We start from the raw sequence: 20157 nt of genomic DNA, 5'->3' as shown, positions 1-20157 counted from the left end.
ATTTAGTTGAAATTTCACAATGGTTTATGTGCGTATTATCGTTTTAATGGAAAAGGCCTTTGGGAATATTTGACTGTCAACGTAATCTTTGTCATACTTCGTATGGTAGGTATAATATTAGAAACTATACATCAGCTAATATGCCGTGTAAATATATTTTGATTAAAACATATTATAATATAGTATTGTATTGAACTCACCCCGAGGCCTTTAGCGCGAAAGTCCATTTTATCAGGCGTACGCTATTTAGCAATAATTGTAATTACATCTTTGTCGTGGCAGATATTATGCGATACTCGTGTAATACATAACACGCATGTCATTATCAAAAAAAAAAAAGAAATGTGCAACGCGTGTTCTCAAATGATTTGTATAATAAAATCAACTTTTGGTTTTTTTCTGACGATAAAAAAGTTATAACTTACGAAATCGGGAATGATATTACATATTTTCTTTGCGATCCTTTGAGTTTAATATCAAACGGTGATCTAACTACCTTATCTAACAGATATCAATTATTTTTTTATTTATTATAATTATAATTTAGTGGACATATATAGGGCCTATTTGAATTCTATAATATAACGCTCATACACAAAAAATTGACCGGTGCATTTTGTAATAGTATGTTGTTACCTAGTGTAATATATTATATTACATTCTTATTTAGATCAGATCGAACGTAAAATTTCTTATTTCTGATTTGATTCCGTTCATAATATTTATGCATAATGCCCGAACAACACTCAAAACCTAAGTTTATCAGAACTAGTATTATAAGAATGAAATCATAATACTGTAAATACATTAATGTTTTTTAACAAAATATATTAGTTATCATATTTAATCGCCAAATTTGTATTATATATTTCATCACATGGGAGATAATTTGTATTATAATTTATCATACTTAAATAGCGTTGCGAATGCGTCTCGGACCGACAGGGACGCGTTTAAGACTATAACACTTAACGACTACACTCTTAGTCGGTGGCGCTTACCGTCCATATAGGTTATATTATATAATTTAAAAAACTCCTACATATTGCATGGGATGCAATAAAAAACGAACGTCAGGTGCGGCGTCCCGACCACGACTGACGCGCTATATATTATACCGAACTTGAGCAAATAAGTAGTATAATATGATTGTGTTTCTAAACCGTCTGGACGAAATCCACTTTGGCAAACGTTATAATTGAATTTATTTCTTGTTCGATCGAAATCGCATTGTTACGGCACCTATCTGGTCAGAGTTGCAGCGCAGTTGACGACATATTATTATTGTTGACGTACGCGCAGAAATGGACACGCGCAACAATAATTACGATCGCATGTACAAAGTTAAAATAATATGCATACTACGTGATGGACATACAATCCTAAGGGGCGTTTTCTATTTAGGAGTTTCGCAACCTATTCCGTTTCGTGCGCGCGTGACGACTTGACCACCGCCGTTGTCGCGTCGAAGACGCTCGTGCATGATCTTGAACCACTTAAATAGTAGTGTTATATTATATCGGGGTCGCAGTTTATCCGGATATAAACCTTGAAATTTAGTTGTTTCGGGGTTTGTCATTAACCCCTCCCTTCACACTACCCATGTCCAGAATAATGATTATGATATAAGAGGGAGACGAATCACATAAACTTCATCATTTTCACAATTATTGACTAGGTAATTGCCTAATGAAATGTATTTTAGAAAGAAAAAAGAGGGAGCTAGGCTAGACCATTAGGGTTCTGAAACGTAACTCGACGGGAATTCCCGGAAATATTTAAAAATTCACAACAATCAATAATTACTGTTTATTAATCATTATGCTATTTAATGGAGTGATTCAATTAAATATTCAAATATTTTGATCAAATATAGATACATTACCTACATAATATGTAATAAATGTATATATGAAAACTCACTATGATAAGTTTTATTTTTATTTTGATTTATCGCCAATTTATAGGAGAAATAAAATAAACATTAAACAATATAAGAATATGTGTAATATGGATTTATGCCCAAAAAATTATCATCCAAATGACAGTTATAAAGTAAAATTATTTATAGTAAAAGGATTTAAGTTATTAAATTAAAATTTAATAATGTTAAATCAACTATGATATTCTGGATGTGAAAATGTACACCTCATCGTACTTTCAAAAAGGTTTATTTATAGTACCTTCGCTTATTAGTTATTTGTCATATAAGTGAAATACTTATAACAGCTTTAGATTGTATTTTTAAAATCGAAATGAGATTTACCAAGAATGTCATGCTAGACTAGAAACAAACAAAAAATACTATAACCATTTAATGATCGTAAAAATATAAATTAAATAATCCGGCGCACTCAAGTTGGGCTCCAAGTACTATTAGGATCTAATCTATTACACTAGTTGGGTTTGGGATTATTTTAAAGAAGTAACAAAGTATCTTAAGTACATACTATATAAATTATACAATACAAATTAAAAATCTTAAAAATTCTGAGATTGACAGACATCACTTTTCATTTTTCTAAATTCTCATTAACTATTTTAGAAATTACTTTTTTTGGTATTTTCCTATATGAAATATGTCAGTGCCAAATTATTATCTAAGAAATATAATACATAGGTACTATTAGAATTAGTACTTCTATAACTTTAATGTCATATTTATATAAATGTCTTTAGATATTGAAAGATAACTTTGTAAGAGTTATAGATAAAAAATACAGAAAATATATAGAAATGTTATTGTAGTGTAGTGCTTACGAAAAGAAAACCAGTGATCCAACTAGTGCGTAGTACCTAAAATAAACCGGGACTTAACTATAGTGTAACAATTTTTAATTTGAGACCCAACTCAGATGCAACATATACTCATAGTTTCAAAAAAATACATAAATATTATAAGCATTTTAAATGTTAAAATTGTTATCAGAAAGGCTAATATGTATGATGCTCACATTTTTATAAATTAACTTATAAACAAGAAAACTGTCGAAGTCATAAGATAATTGTTATCTACAACTTTCGTATTGTTCGCCCTTTATTTCATCTGCCCCCTGTCACATAGTATATCTTTATCGTACATTAAACTGTTTGGTTTCGTTGTTTCTTGAAAGATTTACGATGACACATGTGAACCGCGACTACGAGTTGGACGTATGACGTATAACAGTATACTTAATGAACATGCATACATAACATATTATAGTACGTGCATGTTCGTCAATATATTATTCGTCGCGCCGAAGTCTCCCTGATGACGGTGACGCACAAGTCCGCAGGACGGTTTTCGTCGCGTCCTTCCAAGGACGATGACGACTGGCTGTGTGATACACCCACGCGGAGGTTTCACTTTCGCCGCGTACACACCTCGGTCGGTCTGGTCGTAGGTATATGGATCGGATTGGACTCGGACCAAGACTCGATGACCCGCATACAATTATACTCGCCGGACATTGTCACGTCTGTACTATTATATTATTAAATTGAACCGTTGTTCCATCGCCGGGGCTGATATGGCATTCTGGTCGCGCGGCCACGTCTCCGTTACGACACGGCCCTCTCCCCTCACCCACTTGGCAAACGGCCCCTGTCCGGTGTCAATCGCCGGTGGGTGGCACAATATCCGTCGTATTCAATCATCGAATCTACGGTGTAGGGGTACAGCGAAAAAGACGCTTTGTGGGGGCGTCCACAGACTACTATATAACCGTCGCCGATGACCGTTGTCAATCACATCCAATTCGACTCTCGAGTTCATCCGGTCTTTTCCGAAAAACAACACTCACAGTCTTGTCACCGTCGCAGTAACAAAACAATAAATCACCGAAAAAATGGCATTCATCAAGGTAAGTACCAGTGTTATAGTAATGCGATTATTATGATATTTTATATGGTCGACGATATCTGTCGGCGTGCTATTTTTCTTTTACATATTTTATCGATTTGTGTTTTTCTCGTAACAGTCTTCATTGGTCTTGGCCGTCGTGGCAGCCGTTGGCCGTTGCGAACCTGGCGTACTTCCCGCCGTCGCCCCATCCCCGTACGCCTATCCAGGACTGTTGCCGTACTCGGCCGCACCCGCCGCTTACCCGTACGCCACTTACCCATTCAGAGCGCCACTGTTGCCGGCCGCTTCCCGTGCCGTGGCCGCTCCTCTACAGGCGTTCCCGGCTCCTGCCGCACGCTTCGCCGCCTCACCGTTCCCGGCCGCTGCCGTAGCACCGTTCCCGGCCAGCGCTCCATTGGTCCGCGCAGCCGCGCCTTTGCCCGTGGCCGCCGCACCGTTGCCAGTTGCCACCGCTCCAGCCGTTGCCAAGCTTGACTTCACAGACGCCTACCCTCAATACCAATTCGCGTACACGGTCCGCGACTCGCTGACCGGTGACGCCAAGGATCAAGAGGAAGTGCGCGACGGTGACGTAGTCAAAGGCCGTTACAGTCTGATCGAACCCGACGGCAGCCGCAGAACCGTCAACTATTACGCCGACGACGTCAACGGATTCAACGCTGTCGTCCAAAAGGACGTGCCAGTTGCGGCACCCGCCGTCGCCCCTGCCGTAGTCGTATAATGACTGACACCGCCGTATAAGATCATCGCCGCCACTGACTCCGCCGGACATAATCTCTCTCACTCTATATATATATATATATAAGTATATATACTTTACGTGTATTTTTATTTTATGTTTGTGTTTTCTTTTTGTACATAACTTTTTCCTCGCTGTTATGTTGTATTATCTTATATATATTTCAAGGCAATAAATAAAGTTTCTAACTCTTAAACATATTATATTGTATACTACGAGTGTGTTTATTATTTTTACAAAACATAAGTAAAATACACTCTCTATATACACTACTTATAATCATACTATAAGTATTTAGTATATCTATTAAGTCGTTATTGTGAATTTGTAACTTTGAATTCAAACCACCAGCCACCTACCTCATTGTTTATACGTTTGCAACAATAACTCATTCTGACAACATTTTTTCTGAAGTGTTGTTCTTAAATTTTCGTCTATCATCGAGCGTTATTGAATTATGTGTTATAATATTAAAGTGTCGGTTTTTAAAGTTCAATTTCTCTCAAAAATATTGTAAGGCTATTCGATAAAATATTTCAGTAAACAATTAAAAAATTACCATTAAGCATTACTAAGAAAAAAACAAATTAAATATATTAGTTATACTTACAAAGATGAACATTGTCTTCCCGTGTTTTATGTTTACTATAATATAGACATCGGTCAGCATCCTGACGATTCATGTCATATTAGTCATATTATAATTACATATTATTACTGATCGAACCATCCTAATAATATTATGAATATATTATACTATAATAGTCTATTATACACTCTTTTAGCTCTTTAAAAAATATTTTAATAGACAATGAAGTAGGTATATTATCTTTTTTGGTACAAACTTAATGTAAATATAATTATTGTGATTATTGTTTAAGTTTACAATTGTGCCTAATATTCAATTATGTATTGCGTTTTAGTTTTTATATATAATATTATTTATTATCCAAAATTCAAGTTTAAGTTGCTACTTTGATAGTATAGACTGAACACCTTCCTCTCTTTAGAATTTATATTCTTTAGTAATGTTAACCGGGAAAAACTACACGTTATACCTACTATACTCGCCAAATACACGGGCCTTTTTAGACTAAGTGATCTATTGGTTTTGAGCGCGAAATAATGTGATTTTATCGTCTTTCGTAGTACGAACTGCAGACTATAATGCTGTTATATTTTGGTACTCTTAAGACAAAATTTGATGTCGTTTTCGACTGCGATTTGTTTACACTTCACATTGTATTAATTGTTAGAAGTTATTACCTTGTGGTTAGAACGTTTAATCAAGTATGCTATACTGACTATACGTCAAGACTTTTCGATTACATTTTAAAATCATTATAAAGTTAATTAGTACGCTAGTCATTAAATATTTGTGTATTACCATATTTATAATGGTACCTAAAACTATAGAATCGATACAAAATAAACGCTACCATAATAAATTAATTTTTGATTTACGTACTGTCATTATTTGATATTCAATACTACTATAGTTATTTACATTTATATAAGTAATAACTATAATTCTGTTGTTGCGTATCAAAATATAAATATATTTATATGTATTCCGCAGCTTGATTTTCATAAAAAAATTTAGAGTGGGCTTAATATCTTTTTTTTTATATATATAAATAAATAACGCAATTTATTTACATCGCTATTTGCTAACCTGTTTTTAAAGGTGGACTTAAAAATTACATTAATATACTTTAAATTTACATAATATAGTTTATAAATAAGTAACTTAGGTAAATAGGTAACAAAATATATTATTTTTTTTTTTAATAATATTATATTATATTTATAATAATATGATAATTAGAAAATTTGTCATAAAAAATATTTTTACATTTTTTTATACTTCTTTTATTATAAAAAATACTTAATAATTTATATCTGCATAAATTGCTTTGTGTAAATATCATATTTTTATTATTTTACTTTTATTTTAGTATTATTTGTAAGATTTTTTTTAACTCTTCCGTGCCCGACTGAAATAATAGTGATTTTTAATAATCAAAATTTTAAAAGTGTATCCTTTCTGCTCAAGAATGTTCAAGGAATTACTTTGAAAATGTTTTAATACTGTAATTTGTAATAAGTTTTTGATACATTTTCGTGTCCGCGTCCTCGAACAGTCGCACCAACAGATTACGTTTTTTTTTACGGTGACAAAATGCGCATACTACGTTCATTATCCAAAATATTGAATAATTATCATATTTTTTTTAGGTTTATTAAGCATTTATTTTAAATATCACTACAGCCGTATCGTTGTGAAGATGATTAAGTAGATACCTAGGAATTTAATATATAACATGTAGGCGAATAAATTATGAATAATAATAATTTTTTAACTACACCTATTTCATCAAATATTAGATTTAAAATATTTTACTGTGCGCGTGGATACTTTTTTCTATTTCTTTCACGTCAATACTTACGTTTTCATTTCATATTTTATTTCATTGTAATTAAGTATAAATTGAACATTAAATTATTATTTTTGTTATACAATACCGAACAATACTATATGAGAAACGTCGAGTGTATAGTTCAATGTTATAATTTATAAATTATAATGCATCGTGTGTCATGTATTGCCAATCATCATTTTGACAGTAAATTTTTTCGTGTAGTACTGTACAGTAGTCTGTATTTCTGTAACACTCATTACCGAAATGTTTTCCATACGAATATACACGCATCACAATCGATCGATAAAACATGAATTGTTTGAATAGTTATCATTCTACAATATAATCCTATAATATTATTTATTGTTTTCCAAATGGAGATGATCCGTACTACGTTTTGGAGTATTTCCAGTTTCCGATTTAAATATGGCATGGAATGATGACTGGACGTCCTTACAATAATTATTAAAACTCGGTGTGCGCTGCTACTGATCCTACATTATTATATTGTTATAATTACGAAAGGAAGGCCCCCTATATTCACGTATAATATACTCGGCGGAGGTGTGTCCAGTGCGCAACACTGTTTTAATATTGTTATCGCGTATATTGTTATTAAACACAGTATATTATGTGTGACATGTAAGCGCGATTACGCGTCTTCGTAGACGACCGAAATTGTGTAACAGCCTTCCCCCCCACCCGCACACCAACGTTACTACCGCCCACACATAATAAGACGCTTTAATTATTACATCATTTTTTCCCCGAAAATGTGCATTTACTACTGTGTATTATATTATTATTTTATATTCGTAAACAAAATCTGTACCATTATATTATTATGTGAAACCGTCCGTATAATGATTATGTCTGTATAATTCCACCTTATGATACGAACATAAAAAAGAATTATTATGCAATATCTGGTGATGTTATTTCGGTCGATATAATATGTTTGAGCGTGTAGAGATACCTACGAATATATAATAATTAATAATAATATCTACACTACACGATGCAACTTACTGGCAATGAAATAATGTAAATACGATTTATTTGACAGTTATTATTTTACTCTTATATATTTTATGCGTGTTAATGGGATTCTGGTGATACAAATGTTAAGTGTTTTTCCAACTACAAAACGTGATTATATTATAGAACTTTTTTTTTTAAACTCACGTGTTCACTCTGTGGAAAAAAATCGATAACCCTTAGGTTAGGTATAATTGTATATCAACTATTCGCTCGAATATTTTATATGAGTAATAAGTATTTTAGAAACAAAAAAAGATTTTTTTTTTTTATAGGAGCATAAACATTTTATTTAAAAATTACAACTAATATGGCAGATACTTCAGATAGACGATATCAAAAAATTAGTGGAAGTAATATTTTTCTCTTACAAATAAATTAGATAATTAGAATATCGGTAATCAATAGTGCGTTTTAACATTTGTATATTTTTACTTTTCTTTAAAATACTTCACGTACACTACTGTACTAATGAGGCTATAACCCTTTATTACAATTTTGTTAAAAACATTTCAACTATAGATAGTTGATGGACATTTTAATGTAAAATTGTATTCAATTAAAGAAATATTGAATACAATTAATATCATATAATATTATAAATATAGTAAAACACTTGTATACAATTTATAATATAATCTTGTCGTTACTACTTATTAATATGATCTAAAATCAAACAGCTTTCTAGTTAATTTTAATTTAACTACTTATTAAAAATTATCTTTAGTTGTTCGTTTTTTAAAGTATTGTAAGCCACAGCGATATAGTTTTATTTAGATACTAGTAGACCTGACCATGCTTTCATTTTTTCATATTTATTCATGTAATAATATTATTTTTCCATGAACAATTTTTGATTCATTTAATCAGTGATTAAACATTAATCTACCTATAGCTTTTACCTTACCTAGTATGTAAGAATAAAATTAATTTCATAGATTTTAATGGTAATTTTAATAATCTCCAAAATACTTGATACCTTATAACCAATAGTTTTTGGTATTTTATATACTAATAATATGAAAATAATACTATGCACAATAAATATTTTGATATATAGGTTAATATTGTTATTAGAGTTCAATGTTAAAATTAAAATATTAAGAAAATAATGTCATATTCTACTTGCAAGTATTGCCAAACGAAAAAGTTACAATATTACCTATAAGAAAAAGTAAAACTAATTGAAAACTATATTATACTAAACTCTATAAGCTCTATAATATTTAATTTGAACGGAAATTTGTGAAGTTATTTATTTTAGACAAATATAGAGATATTATACCTGGGTATCAGTATGACAGTATATATCACTTATTCATGATTGATTTGTTTACAAGAGTAATGTTAAGGACGAAGTATGTTTAGATCGAATTTAAACACTGAATTTCAATCATTTTTCGTATTTTATTCAACTCGAAAATTATACAATATACATAGGTTTTAAACGACCTAGACATTCTTCCAGTCGAGGACGGAGGAATGCTAATGTTTTTTTACTTATCTAATGAGGTAACAATGGTATTGTTAGTATTAAATATTTTAGATTCTCAGAAAATAGAAATTTATTTATCTTATTGTATTATTTCTCTTAATTGTGAAAAATTCTTCTCAGGCAATAAAAAATTACTTTGGAAGTATAAGTATATAAATAGTTCTGAATATCGATTGTAGTTGGTACTTTTAAAGAATATTTTAACAACTCCGTGTAATATTCAATGTATTAATCAATCTATGTATAAAAGCACAAAAAAAATATATGAAAGTGTTAAAAAAGTGAAAGCATTTTAAGGTATTGTGGTTTTCATTTTTATCTAAACTTTGTTTTAATCATTTTTTTAATTAGATAGTTTATTTTGAAACCATTCAATAACGTACCTAACAAACCTTTACTGATAGAAAACCGTAATCTGTATTTAGGTTTGTTTCTAACTTTCATTAATAAATATAAAGTTTCAAATTAATTTACTTTTGTTATTAAGTGTTGTCAATTCATAATAGCTTTACTGGCAAATAATTATAACAACAATAGGTAATTGCTTAGCTAGTTTTAAGCGTTTTGTTGGTATTTTAAATTTTTTTAAATCTATATATTATGAATATATTTACTCTACGATTCTGATGTTAAGTGTTGCAAATAATGGGTTCGTTTGGTCATGTATACAAGTGGATATAAAAGATATTTCTACTTGGTAATTCGTATTTTTCTTTTATAATTTAACAATATTTTTAATTTTAGGTCAACCACAGAACGTCACTGGATTTTATCACAACACGAAAATTATTCAAGAATGCGGCTCAAACTTTGTCCCAACTATCATTTTGACAACCATCAAAATGCTAGTAATTTGAGAGACAACGCTGGTAAAACACATATTATAGCATTTTTATTAAACCATATTTTTTTAATGCATGCATAAAATTTTATTATTTCTACATGATAAACTTTTAACTGTTAAGTATTTTCAAAATAATTTCAATTTAATCACTGTACATGTAGGGAGTGGTATTAAATGTATGATGGATTGTCCGGAAATACCGCCTTGTATGCCACAAGTGGCCGTTCGAAGTTTGGTAGAAGAAGATGGTGAAATGTTACCGGATGAAGATATAGCTTCATATAAAATGAATTATCCAGAGTAAATACACTTAACCATTTTTTTTTTTTTTTTTGCTAACTAAAGTATGTATAATTTCATTACTTTTTTAAAATTTTAACACTAAAAACCAATCATTATAATTTATAATGGTATATTTAAAATACCACCTATACTCGATTTAACTATAAATGATGTAAAGATTTGTTAAGTATAAAATAGTGTTTTTTAAAAGAAAAAGTCTGAAATATTTGAAAAATTATTTTTTCAATAATATACAATATAGTATAATATGTATATAGTTTATAATTTATAATATAGTTTTAATAATGCTTACCTATTGAATTTATTTATATTTTTTAGGGAGGACAATGAACGAAAAGAGAAGTTAGTTTTGTCAGTTGACTGCCAATTAGTAACTTTGATGAGTGTAATAAAAGGACGATTAGTCATATCTACAACACATGCTTACTTCCACGATTTAACCCCGATCACGGAGGATTGCGATAGACATGACTTTAAGGTAGGATATTAATATGTTCTGTACATGATAATATTATTCATGATCAAAATTGGAATTTTATTTCTTCAATATAAATATTTAAAACAAAATTAACTCCTTATATTATGTTTCCTTAGTGCCTTTAATGGGTAAAAATTTATAAATTATGAAATTTTCTTTTTATTATTATTAATATTATTTATTAAATGTTTATGACTTAAATAAGCACACCGAGTTAGCTGTAACGTCAAATTTTGATGATGAATTATTATAAGAATAAATTATATACGATTAGTATATTATTATATACAACATTATACATATTATAATTATAATATATTAATTAATATTTAATGATATAATATTCATTAATCAAATACTTATTATAATTGCATTTATATATTTATAATTTTGGTCACAAAATTAGACTTTTATATGATACGTATAAAACGAATTTATTAATATATATATTTCTTCTCGTATTCTGCCTATCTAATATTTAATATAATATATGATTTAATCAACTTTTTTTTTTCTTTCTTTTGTATCGAGAGTCAGAGAAGGAACCGCTTTAGCATTACTTCTTCTCTGACTCCCATCGTTTATTGTGATTTAATCAACTACTGACACTTACAAACACTACCTAATAAAATAGTTTAATCATAAAGTACTATATTTTTGGAAAAACAAATTCGATGGATATGAAAACATTTTATTATTTTAGAAAAGTAATATACTTATACTTACTGATTTCAGTAATTATATAATTAAAGTAAATATATTATATTATAATTTTAGATAAATTAAATTCTTTCCTTAATTATACTCTATGAATACGTTTTAAATAGTCTATTGTATTCACATTTTCTCAAATAAATAAATGTGGATATCGGATACATATTTTCTTAAAAACTTATATAAAAAACTTTATTTTATTTTATTGTTTTTTTTTTTTTTTTTCTAATGGAACTTAAACAAATTAGTTAAACATTTATATAGAAAAGTAAAAGTTAATAGGTAGTATATAATGCATTTATATTATTCGCTGAAAATAATTATAAATCAATAATTGTAGATAAAACTAAAACCCTGTATCTTCGTTTCATTAAGCAACTAAAATGTTAAGAAAACGATCGTTTTAAATAATAGTACTATATAATAGAACTACCTATAGTTTTTCTATTTTCTTTTAAAAACAAAAGTGCACATCGTATTACTCTTTGTGACAGTGAAATTTACAACCGGACATCATTTATTCATAGCAGTGCTAATTATTGGCAACACCATATTGTATGTCATGTCCTTGTGTCTAGTGAAAGTAATATGTATCAAATTATACAACCCAAATTGTTTAAATTGGATCGTATTATTCGATTCATATTTTTAGCTGCTGATACATACTTAACTAAATAACTATCAAGTAGATATGTTTCATATGTATCAACGATACTGTATATACAACTTGTCACGTGTAACTAATTTTAAAATAAATCAGCAATAAAACATCTCATTGTATTGGACAATAATAATTGTTTCAATCGCATTCAGCTGTCAATATTCTATATATAACGTCTCGATTTATGGGGGTTAGGTTTTGCGATAAAAAAACATTTTATAAATGTTTAATAATTAAGTACATTAAAATTATACATAATATGATGATAATAATATGTACGAGTATATTGTATAATGTATATATAATATATATATATATATGTATGTGTGTGTGTGTGTTTCTGGAATACAATTTAAAATACATAATTATTATAAATGTATGCATTAATAATTTATTTATTTATAAATGATACGGAACGAGCCTAAAAACAATAAAACATAATGATCAAAACTTGTGTATTTTCAGTGGTCCATGACAAAATTGAGAGATGTATATTTACGAAGATACAATCTACGTAGAAGTGCTTTGGAATTTTTCTTAATGGATCAATCAAATTATTTTCTTAACTTTACAACAAAGGTAAACATACAGAAATATATTACCAATTATGTATTACCATTTTTAAATGTGTATACTGTATATTATTCTTTTTATGATTTTAAGATTCGTTTGAAAGTATTGACTTCAATTTATAGCGTGCATCCACCTAATTTCTCATTTAATAGCAGTCGACACCCACAAGACCTTTTACGAAAGTCTGGCTGTACTCAAAAGTGGGTTAATAGAGAAATTTCAAACTTTGAATATTTAATGCAAGTGAGTACTACTGTATAGCATCAGTTAGGTTTATCGTGAATTATAATCAAATGTATTATTCAACTAATAATTATTTTTTACGCCCAGCTGAATACAATAGCAGGCCGCACTTACAATGATCTGTCACAATACCCAGTATTTCCGTGGGTGCTAGCTGATTATAAATCTAAGGAGCTAGATTTAAACGATCCAAAAACGTTCAGAGACTTATCTCGACCCGTGGGTGTTGTAAATCCCAACAATGAGGCTGACGTACAAGCTAAGTACAGAAACTTTGAGGACCCAAACGGAGTTATTGGAAAATTTCATTACGGTACACACTATTCAAATTCTGCCGGTGTACTTCATTATTTGGTTAGGGTTGAACCTTTTACTTCTCTACATATCGAGCTTCAAAGCGGAAGGTAAATTTTATTTATTTATAATTACAAAATATTATGGCTCACTTATTATTTTGCATTTAACTATATTATGTGACATTATTAACGAAATAATATTGAGTATCCTAACAATATTATAGATTTGATGTGGCTGATCGTCAATTCCATTCAATCGCGCAAACTTGGAAGCTTTTAATGGATACACCAAATGATGTCAAAGAACTTATACCAGAATTTTTCTATTTTCCAGAATTCTTAAAAAACATGAACAAGTAAGTTTTTTTGAATAATAGTATTTTAACTTAAGAGTACAAAAAAAAATATTGAAAATAGAAATGTTATAAAAATAGTCAAAATAAGATATGTATAATATTAAAGTGTGTGTCTTGTGAGTTTTTAAGAAAACAAATATTATTTCAAATTAACTGTATTATAGATTCGATTTGGGTCGCTTACAATCGTCTAAAGAAAGAATCGGTGACGTTATTCTTCCTCCTTGGGCAGACAGCCCCGAAGACTTCATATACAAACACCGAAAGGCTTTGGAATCTGAATATGTGTCGAATCATCTTCATGAGTGGATCGATTTAATATTCGGATACAAGCAAAAAGGTCAAGCTGCAGTGGATGCTATGAATGTTTTCTATTACTGCAGGTGACTTAAACGACGTCAGATAAATTTTTTAATTAGTCTATTAACATGTAACACATGTACTATATAGTTACGAGGGAGCCGTTGATCTAGATGCGATTGTCGATCCTATTGAAAGAGAAGCTGTAGAAGGCATGATCAATAATTTTGGACAAACCCCGAGTCAGTTATTAAAAGAACCTCATCCAGTAAGATTATCGTTAGACAAAGCGTTAGAAAAAATGATGAAATCGGACCACAAAAAACCAGATCTTACAATGATGCTATCAGAATTATTCACGTTTTATGTCGAGGTACTTTTAATAATTATAATTAACGTATAAATAATAACAAAAAATACAATTTAGCACTATCTGTAAAAACCACTTGTTTTTATAGATAACGGATAATAAACACCCGATGGTATTTTTAAGTCCCCCTCGGTCGGGTTCTAAAGGATTATTACAGACGTTCATGACTGACGATACATTGGTAACGGTGTGTGATAACTCTTTGATCGGCAGGCACTCGTGGTTGCCATATGACAAACATTCCAATAGGGGATTCACGCTTGAAGTGGACCAATCGCATATTTTGCTAAAGTAAATTTATTATATTATTAATTATTAGGTTTTTGTCGACTTCTAGTAGAATGTGACAATAATGTGGATCGTTTTTGTTTTCCATTTATAGGGGTAAAAAAGATCCAAACGCGTATCCAATGAGATCTTCCTCATATCATCCGTCCATTGAAATGAACAGTCACTTATTTGCCGTATCTCACGACGCCAAATATTTATTCACCGCCGGTCATTGGGACTATAGTGTGAAAACATTCAGTTTTTCAAAAAACAAATACGTGTCGTCTGTCATAAGACACTTTGGTAAACTTAACAAAAGACTACTTAACAAGAGTCGTTATAATTATGAAGAGTACAGGTATTATCGATGTTTTAAATTTTTCTTTTTTAGACGTAGTGACATGTTTGGCACTAGATTCCTGCGGGTGGTACATGATAAGTGGCTCGAAGGATTGTACTTCGGTCGTATGGGACGTTTCAAATGCAAACAATACAAATCCTAAACCATTCCAAACGCTTCTCGGCCATGATTTGCCCATCATCTGCGTAGCGATCGCTACGGAACTGGATATGGCCGTTTCTGGTTCACAAGATGGCACCGTTAATGTATACAGCATACATCAAGGACTTTTGGTCCACTGTCTCACTCCTCTTGGATGTGTCTCCCCTCCGTCCATCATAACATTCGTGGCGATTTCATTTCAAGGACATATAGCTTTTTCAGCTAAAGATAAAGTACGATAGAAGTATTAATTTATCAGAACATTTATGTAGTTAAACTTATACGTATAATCTTATAAAAATATGCTCACATATTTTGATCATTCAAAATACATTTTTATGGTTTTATCATTTTTAGAAAAACCATTCCGTCCATGTATTCAGCTGCAACGGTGACAATTTAGGTTCAAAATACGTTGCAGCCCAAGTGACTGGTATTACAACTATAGGTGACTGTTTAGTGGTAGTCGACGATGCAGGAGATCTAACGCTAAGTAGATTATTAGGGTGAGTATTATAGGAATGCTAAAAATACCGCACTTACGTAAATTAAAATTTAGAAACTATATAATCCAACACTGCTTGGTTTCAGTTTAAATGTCAGTAGCATAAAAATATTTAATTTATATAATATCTAATATATAATTTATGATATTATCTTAGTGGAAAATCAATTATTAAATATAGTTAATTGTTAACTATTTTCTTAAGTTTTTAATTACAAAAATAAATTAATGACAAAAAGTCTAAGGTATTATTATCACTAAAATTAAACATTTTTCAGTTATTAACTGTATTCAATTAAAAACAATTTTTGAATAAAAAGTGTTTTAAATAGAATAGTAGTTTTTAATTGGAGCATAACTGGAATTGTATTTAAGGGGTGAAGTATAGGCAATTAAAATTACATAAAAAAAAATTGTTATTTTAATTATTTAGTCACTAAGTTACACCAGTGAAGAAATTAATCTCTTTAGCCAATGCGATTTGCGCTTATACAAAAGTACAGGTTTTTTTACATGACAATGTTTTTTTATTTTGAAAACTTCATTATTGGTGCTTATTTGATAACTACAGTACTACATAATTAAAAAGATAGTTAATTAAATGTAGTCATATCTCACTTGTGCCAAAACATTTCATAATAAATAGTATAATAAGACATACCTAACTGCAAAAGTAGTACAAACTATAAATGTTATTTAATAAATATGATACCCTAAAGTAAATAGTAGTATGTAGTTCTTTAATATTAAATTGGCAATTTAAATAATATCTTAACATTACACCAAAGCAAACATAAAAAAACGGGGAAGTGGGTATCGCTCTGCTGTACATTAGGTGCCGTGTGGATCATTATTATATAATATAATAGAAGTATTAAATTTGAATCCAATGATAGGTATCATTGTATACGAAAAACGATTCTGAGCGAAGATGATTTGTCAGCCTAGGATATATTTTCGAATGGTTAGTGAAAAAAGTGGTTAATATTTTAATGGTCTGAATACACCAAAATTTAAGTTCTTTTATAATTATTATAAGCTAAACTTATGGAAAATCTCATACTGAATTTTCAACTGTTAGCTACTTATACAAACATTTTTATGAATTATTCCTACAAAATAATTTGCAAATATTCATGGTTTTGACAAATTTTTGTCAATATTTGAACTTCAAATCCTAAAAAAAAAAATTGTGCATATGTATTCTTAAAATTTTTTTACCACTATAAGAAGAGCTTATAAGGAACTTTTTATTAAATTTTCAAGTATTTTGACTGGGCCAAAAAAATGTAAGTTGTCTATAAATAACTCAAAAAAAGTCAAAATATTTTGAAAATTTAGCCATATATTAATAACGATATTATAAACATGTGGTAAAACCTTCAAGTATTTACAGTGATTAGTTTTTGAGTTCCAACCATATAAAAAAATCGATTTAATCAAAAACTGCAGAGTTTGAGTAAAAATTCCCGTTTTTCCGTCACTTTTTTTTTTGTTTTTCTCGACTTTTTTGAAAACTGTTGCAAAATGTTTTTGACCTTTATAATGCACCAAAGATATTCACTTTTTCATCGGAAACCACCCCCAAAGTTTAAAATTGAAACATTATTTCGACTAGTTATGCTGTACTCAGACACAAAAAAAAACACACATTATTGTAGAATCCATACATTCATCACTCCGTTCAGAATCTAAAATATTTTTTATCGCGTAATTGCTGGAAAATCATTAGACTCTATTTTGGTAAACTAAAAATTAAATAATAATATAAACATTTTTCAGTTATTGAACTATATTTTCATTAAAAATTATTTAGGTTTAAACCAGGCTTGAATTTGAAAAAAAATTTCGTTTTACGTTATTTTGAATAAAAACGTTACACAAATTTTGAGTTTATCGTTATTCAATTTTTGTGTTTATCGTTATTCAGAATTAAAACGTTATTAAATTTTTGCGTTTATCATTATTCAGAATTTAAATTTTAAACGCATTTACGTACCTGTTTCAAAGTAACAGAGCAATAGAGCATCACTATAGCTATTGGCAATAAAATTATTCTATTAATACCTACATATTAAATTTTAAAAAATTTTTAACAATATTTAAATTAATTATTTTTTTTAATGGTATACTATAATATATAAATAATGTTTTGCGTTATGTTTTGTTTAATGATATACTATATAACTTGTTAAACGTTACGTTTTGTTTTGCGTTATTTAATTATTTATGTTTATAGTTTTCCGTTAATTACGTTTACAAATTTCAATCGTTTTTTGTCAAACATAACGTTATAATCATAACGTTGTTATAACGTTTTCAAGCCCCGGTTTAAACATCTTTAATGTTTTCAAAGGATTTAATAAATACAAATCCGTTTAAAATGGATTATTATTTTACTTTACGTTTAATCTGCCTCCTTTTTCAAATTGTCTATCGCTAAAATAAACATCTTAAAAAATCTACGTATATTTCAAATCCGTATTTAACTTTGGTCTTACTTCATTTTCCATTACGGTAAACATACAGCGGTGATCTCGAACTCAAAAACCCCGCACGTCTTATATTTAACCACTATTATTTTAATCTAAAAATTATATTTAAAAAAATCAACTTAACACTCCATGTTATGTGCCACGAAAGAAACGTATAACAAAAAGTGGTTATTATTAACTTAACAAAGTATTATCACTTGTTTTTGCTATTGTATACGAACTATAAATGTTTTTTTATTTTTATAAAACAGTTTTTTCATAAATTCTATGATTTAAAAAACTGTTTCCATTTAAAAATAGTAAAAGATTTATAACAGTTGAATAAAACATAATATTATAATTAATTAAGTATTATAAAGACAGTGATTTATGATACCTCCATAGACCATAACACAAGTAACATGTACAGACCCAGTATGTGTATTAAAGCACAATTTGGTAAAAATACAGGGTGGGCAGTCAAACCCTCGTTTTAAAAAGAACTGATGAGCAGGGCTAAAGTGGTAGAGATTTCGGGAATATTCTTATTGCTTTTAAATACCCGGAATTTAGTAACCATGGAGCATTGGTCGAGTGCACAGCGTGCGTTCGTGATAAAATCATATTACTTAAGTAATGATATAATATAATATATTTGTGGCTAACGAAGGAATGCATTTGCGTGACACAATGTTTAAAAAGTGAAGTTTTTAAATGTATAACATAAAATTCCACTTGTGTAATTTTTGTTTAGTGAAAAATTAAAAAAAAAATTTTAAATTTTCAAAATATTAACGAATAAAATAATATGTTTTTTTTTATTATATAACGAAAACTTTCGAACTTATTTTATAGCTTGCATCCGGTCTATGACGTCCCTCTGCACGTTCCGATCCAAACGGTGGTGGCGACTCCAGGCAACACGCACTTGTTGGCGCCACTGAGAGACGGAAAGATCGTCGTAATTGGATTGCCAAATTCAAATAATAATTGATCATCGTCGCGGCATCTCTTCTCGGTCGAGTCTTTTTTTATACAATAACATGATATCGTTTCGACGATAGTAATTATTTTTTATTATTATTATTATTATTATTATTATTTTTATTATTATTTTAAACATTCTACTCTTGTTGTATAAAACGTTAGTTCGTTTTTAGTTTTAAATTGTATTCATAATTTTATTATTATTATCATTATCATTTAATATAGTACATAATAATAATACTATTTTATGACATATTAATGTAATATCGATTTGCCAAATATTATAGATAAAGACATATTTCCTCAATTGTATTGCTCATATATACATATACTACATATTATATATTCGATGGTGACTTAATTTGATTTTTTAGGTGCTAATTACAATATCAGCTATCATCAATTATAATATTTTATTTATTAGGTATGTCGTATGTATTAAATTTAATTCATATTCGTACTTTCTAGTTTTCGGGTATATGGTTAAAATAAATAAATAAATAAATACGGAATAATAATATTATTATTTATTAGTGTATTGTTACGTCGGTTTTGTTATTGTGATTTAATTGTACAATGTATTGTAATTCGATCATTATTTTAAGTTTTAAATAAAAAATATAATTTTCTTCGACTTTGCGTTATGTGTAAATTTTATAGTTTTAATTTTTACTCGTCCTTTCTTAATGACTTTTACATAAACTTTTTTTCTTTCTAAAAGTACTAAAACTATTATATA

The 20157-nt window shown here is 29.1% G+C and overlaps 2 protein-coding genes across 3 annotated transcripts in view; both read left to right on the top strand.

The window, feature by feature from the left end:
• The window catches only part of LOC114126665 (neurobeachin-like protein 1), a 107733-nt gene extending 87681 nt beyond the window's left edge, over window positions 1-20052 (top strand). For both annotated transcript variants that reach the window (XM_027990665.2, XM_027990663.2), the window contains 14 exons: window positions 10287-10411; window positions 10548-10686; window positions 11008-11167; window positions 13008-13121; window positions 13206-13358; window positions 13446-13762; window positions 13879-14010; window positions 14175-14393; window positions 14461-14683; window positions 14769-14971; window positions 15063-15253; window positions 15342-15685; window positions 15810-15958; window positions 19287-20052. In XM_027990665.2, the coding sequence (XP_027846466.2) occupies window positions 10287-10411; window positions 10548-10686; window positions 11008-11167; window positions 13008-13121; window positions 13206-13358; window positions 13446-13762; window positions 13879-14010; window positions 14175-14393; window positions 14461-14683; window positions 14769-14971; window positions 15063-15253; window positions 15342-15685; window positions 15810-15958; window positions 19287-19425 (2608 nt within the window). In that variant the 3' untranslated portion in view covers window positions 19426-20052. The remainder of the gene's footprint in view (window positions 1-10286; window positions 10412-10547; window positions 10687-11007; window positions 11168-13007; window positions 13122-13205; window positions 13359-13445; window positions 13763-13878; window positions 14011-14174; window positions 14394-14460; window positions 14684-14768; window positions 14972-15062; window positions 15254-15341; window positions 15686-15809; window positions 15959-19286) is intronic.
• On the top strand, window positions 3688-4789 carry LOC114126669 (larval cuticle protein A3A). The gene is made up of 2 exons (XM_050204612.1): window positions 3688-3845; window positions 3963-4789. The coding sequence occupies exons 1-2, from the start codon at window positions 3831-3833 to the stop codon at window positions 4566-4568; spliced, it is 621 nt and encodes a 206-aa protein (XP_050060569.1). The 5' UTR covers window positions 3688-3830; the 3' UTR covers window positions 4569-4789.
• Window positions 20053-20157: the final 105 nt, after the last annotated feature.

Source organism: Aphis gossypii, chromosome 3, assembly GCF_020184175.1.
Source record: "Aphis gossypii isolate Hap1 chromosome 3, ASM2018417v2, whole genome shotgun sequence".
Taxonomy (NCBI): Eukaryota; Metazoa; Arthropoda; class Insecta; order Hemiptera; family Aphididae; genus Aphis; species Aphis gossypii.
Note: the sequence above shows the minus strand (reverse complement) of the source record. Positions and strands in the feature narration are given on the sequence as shown.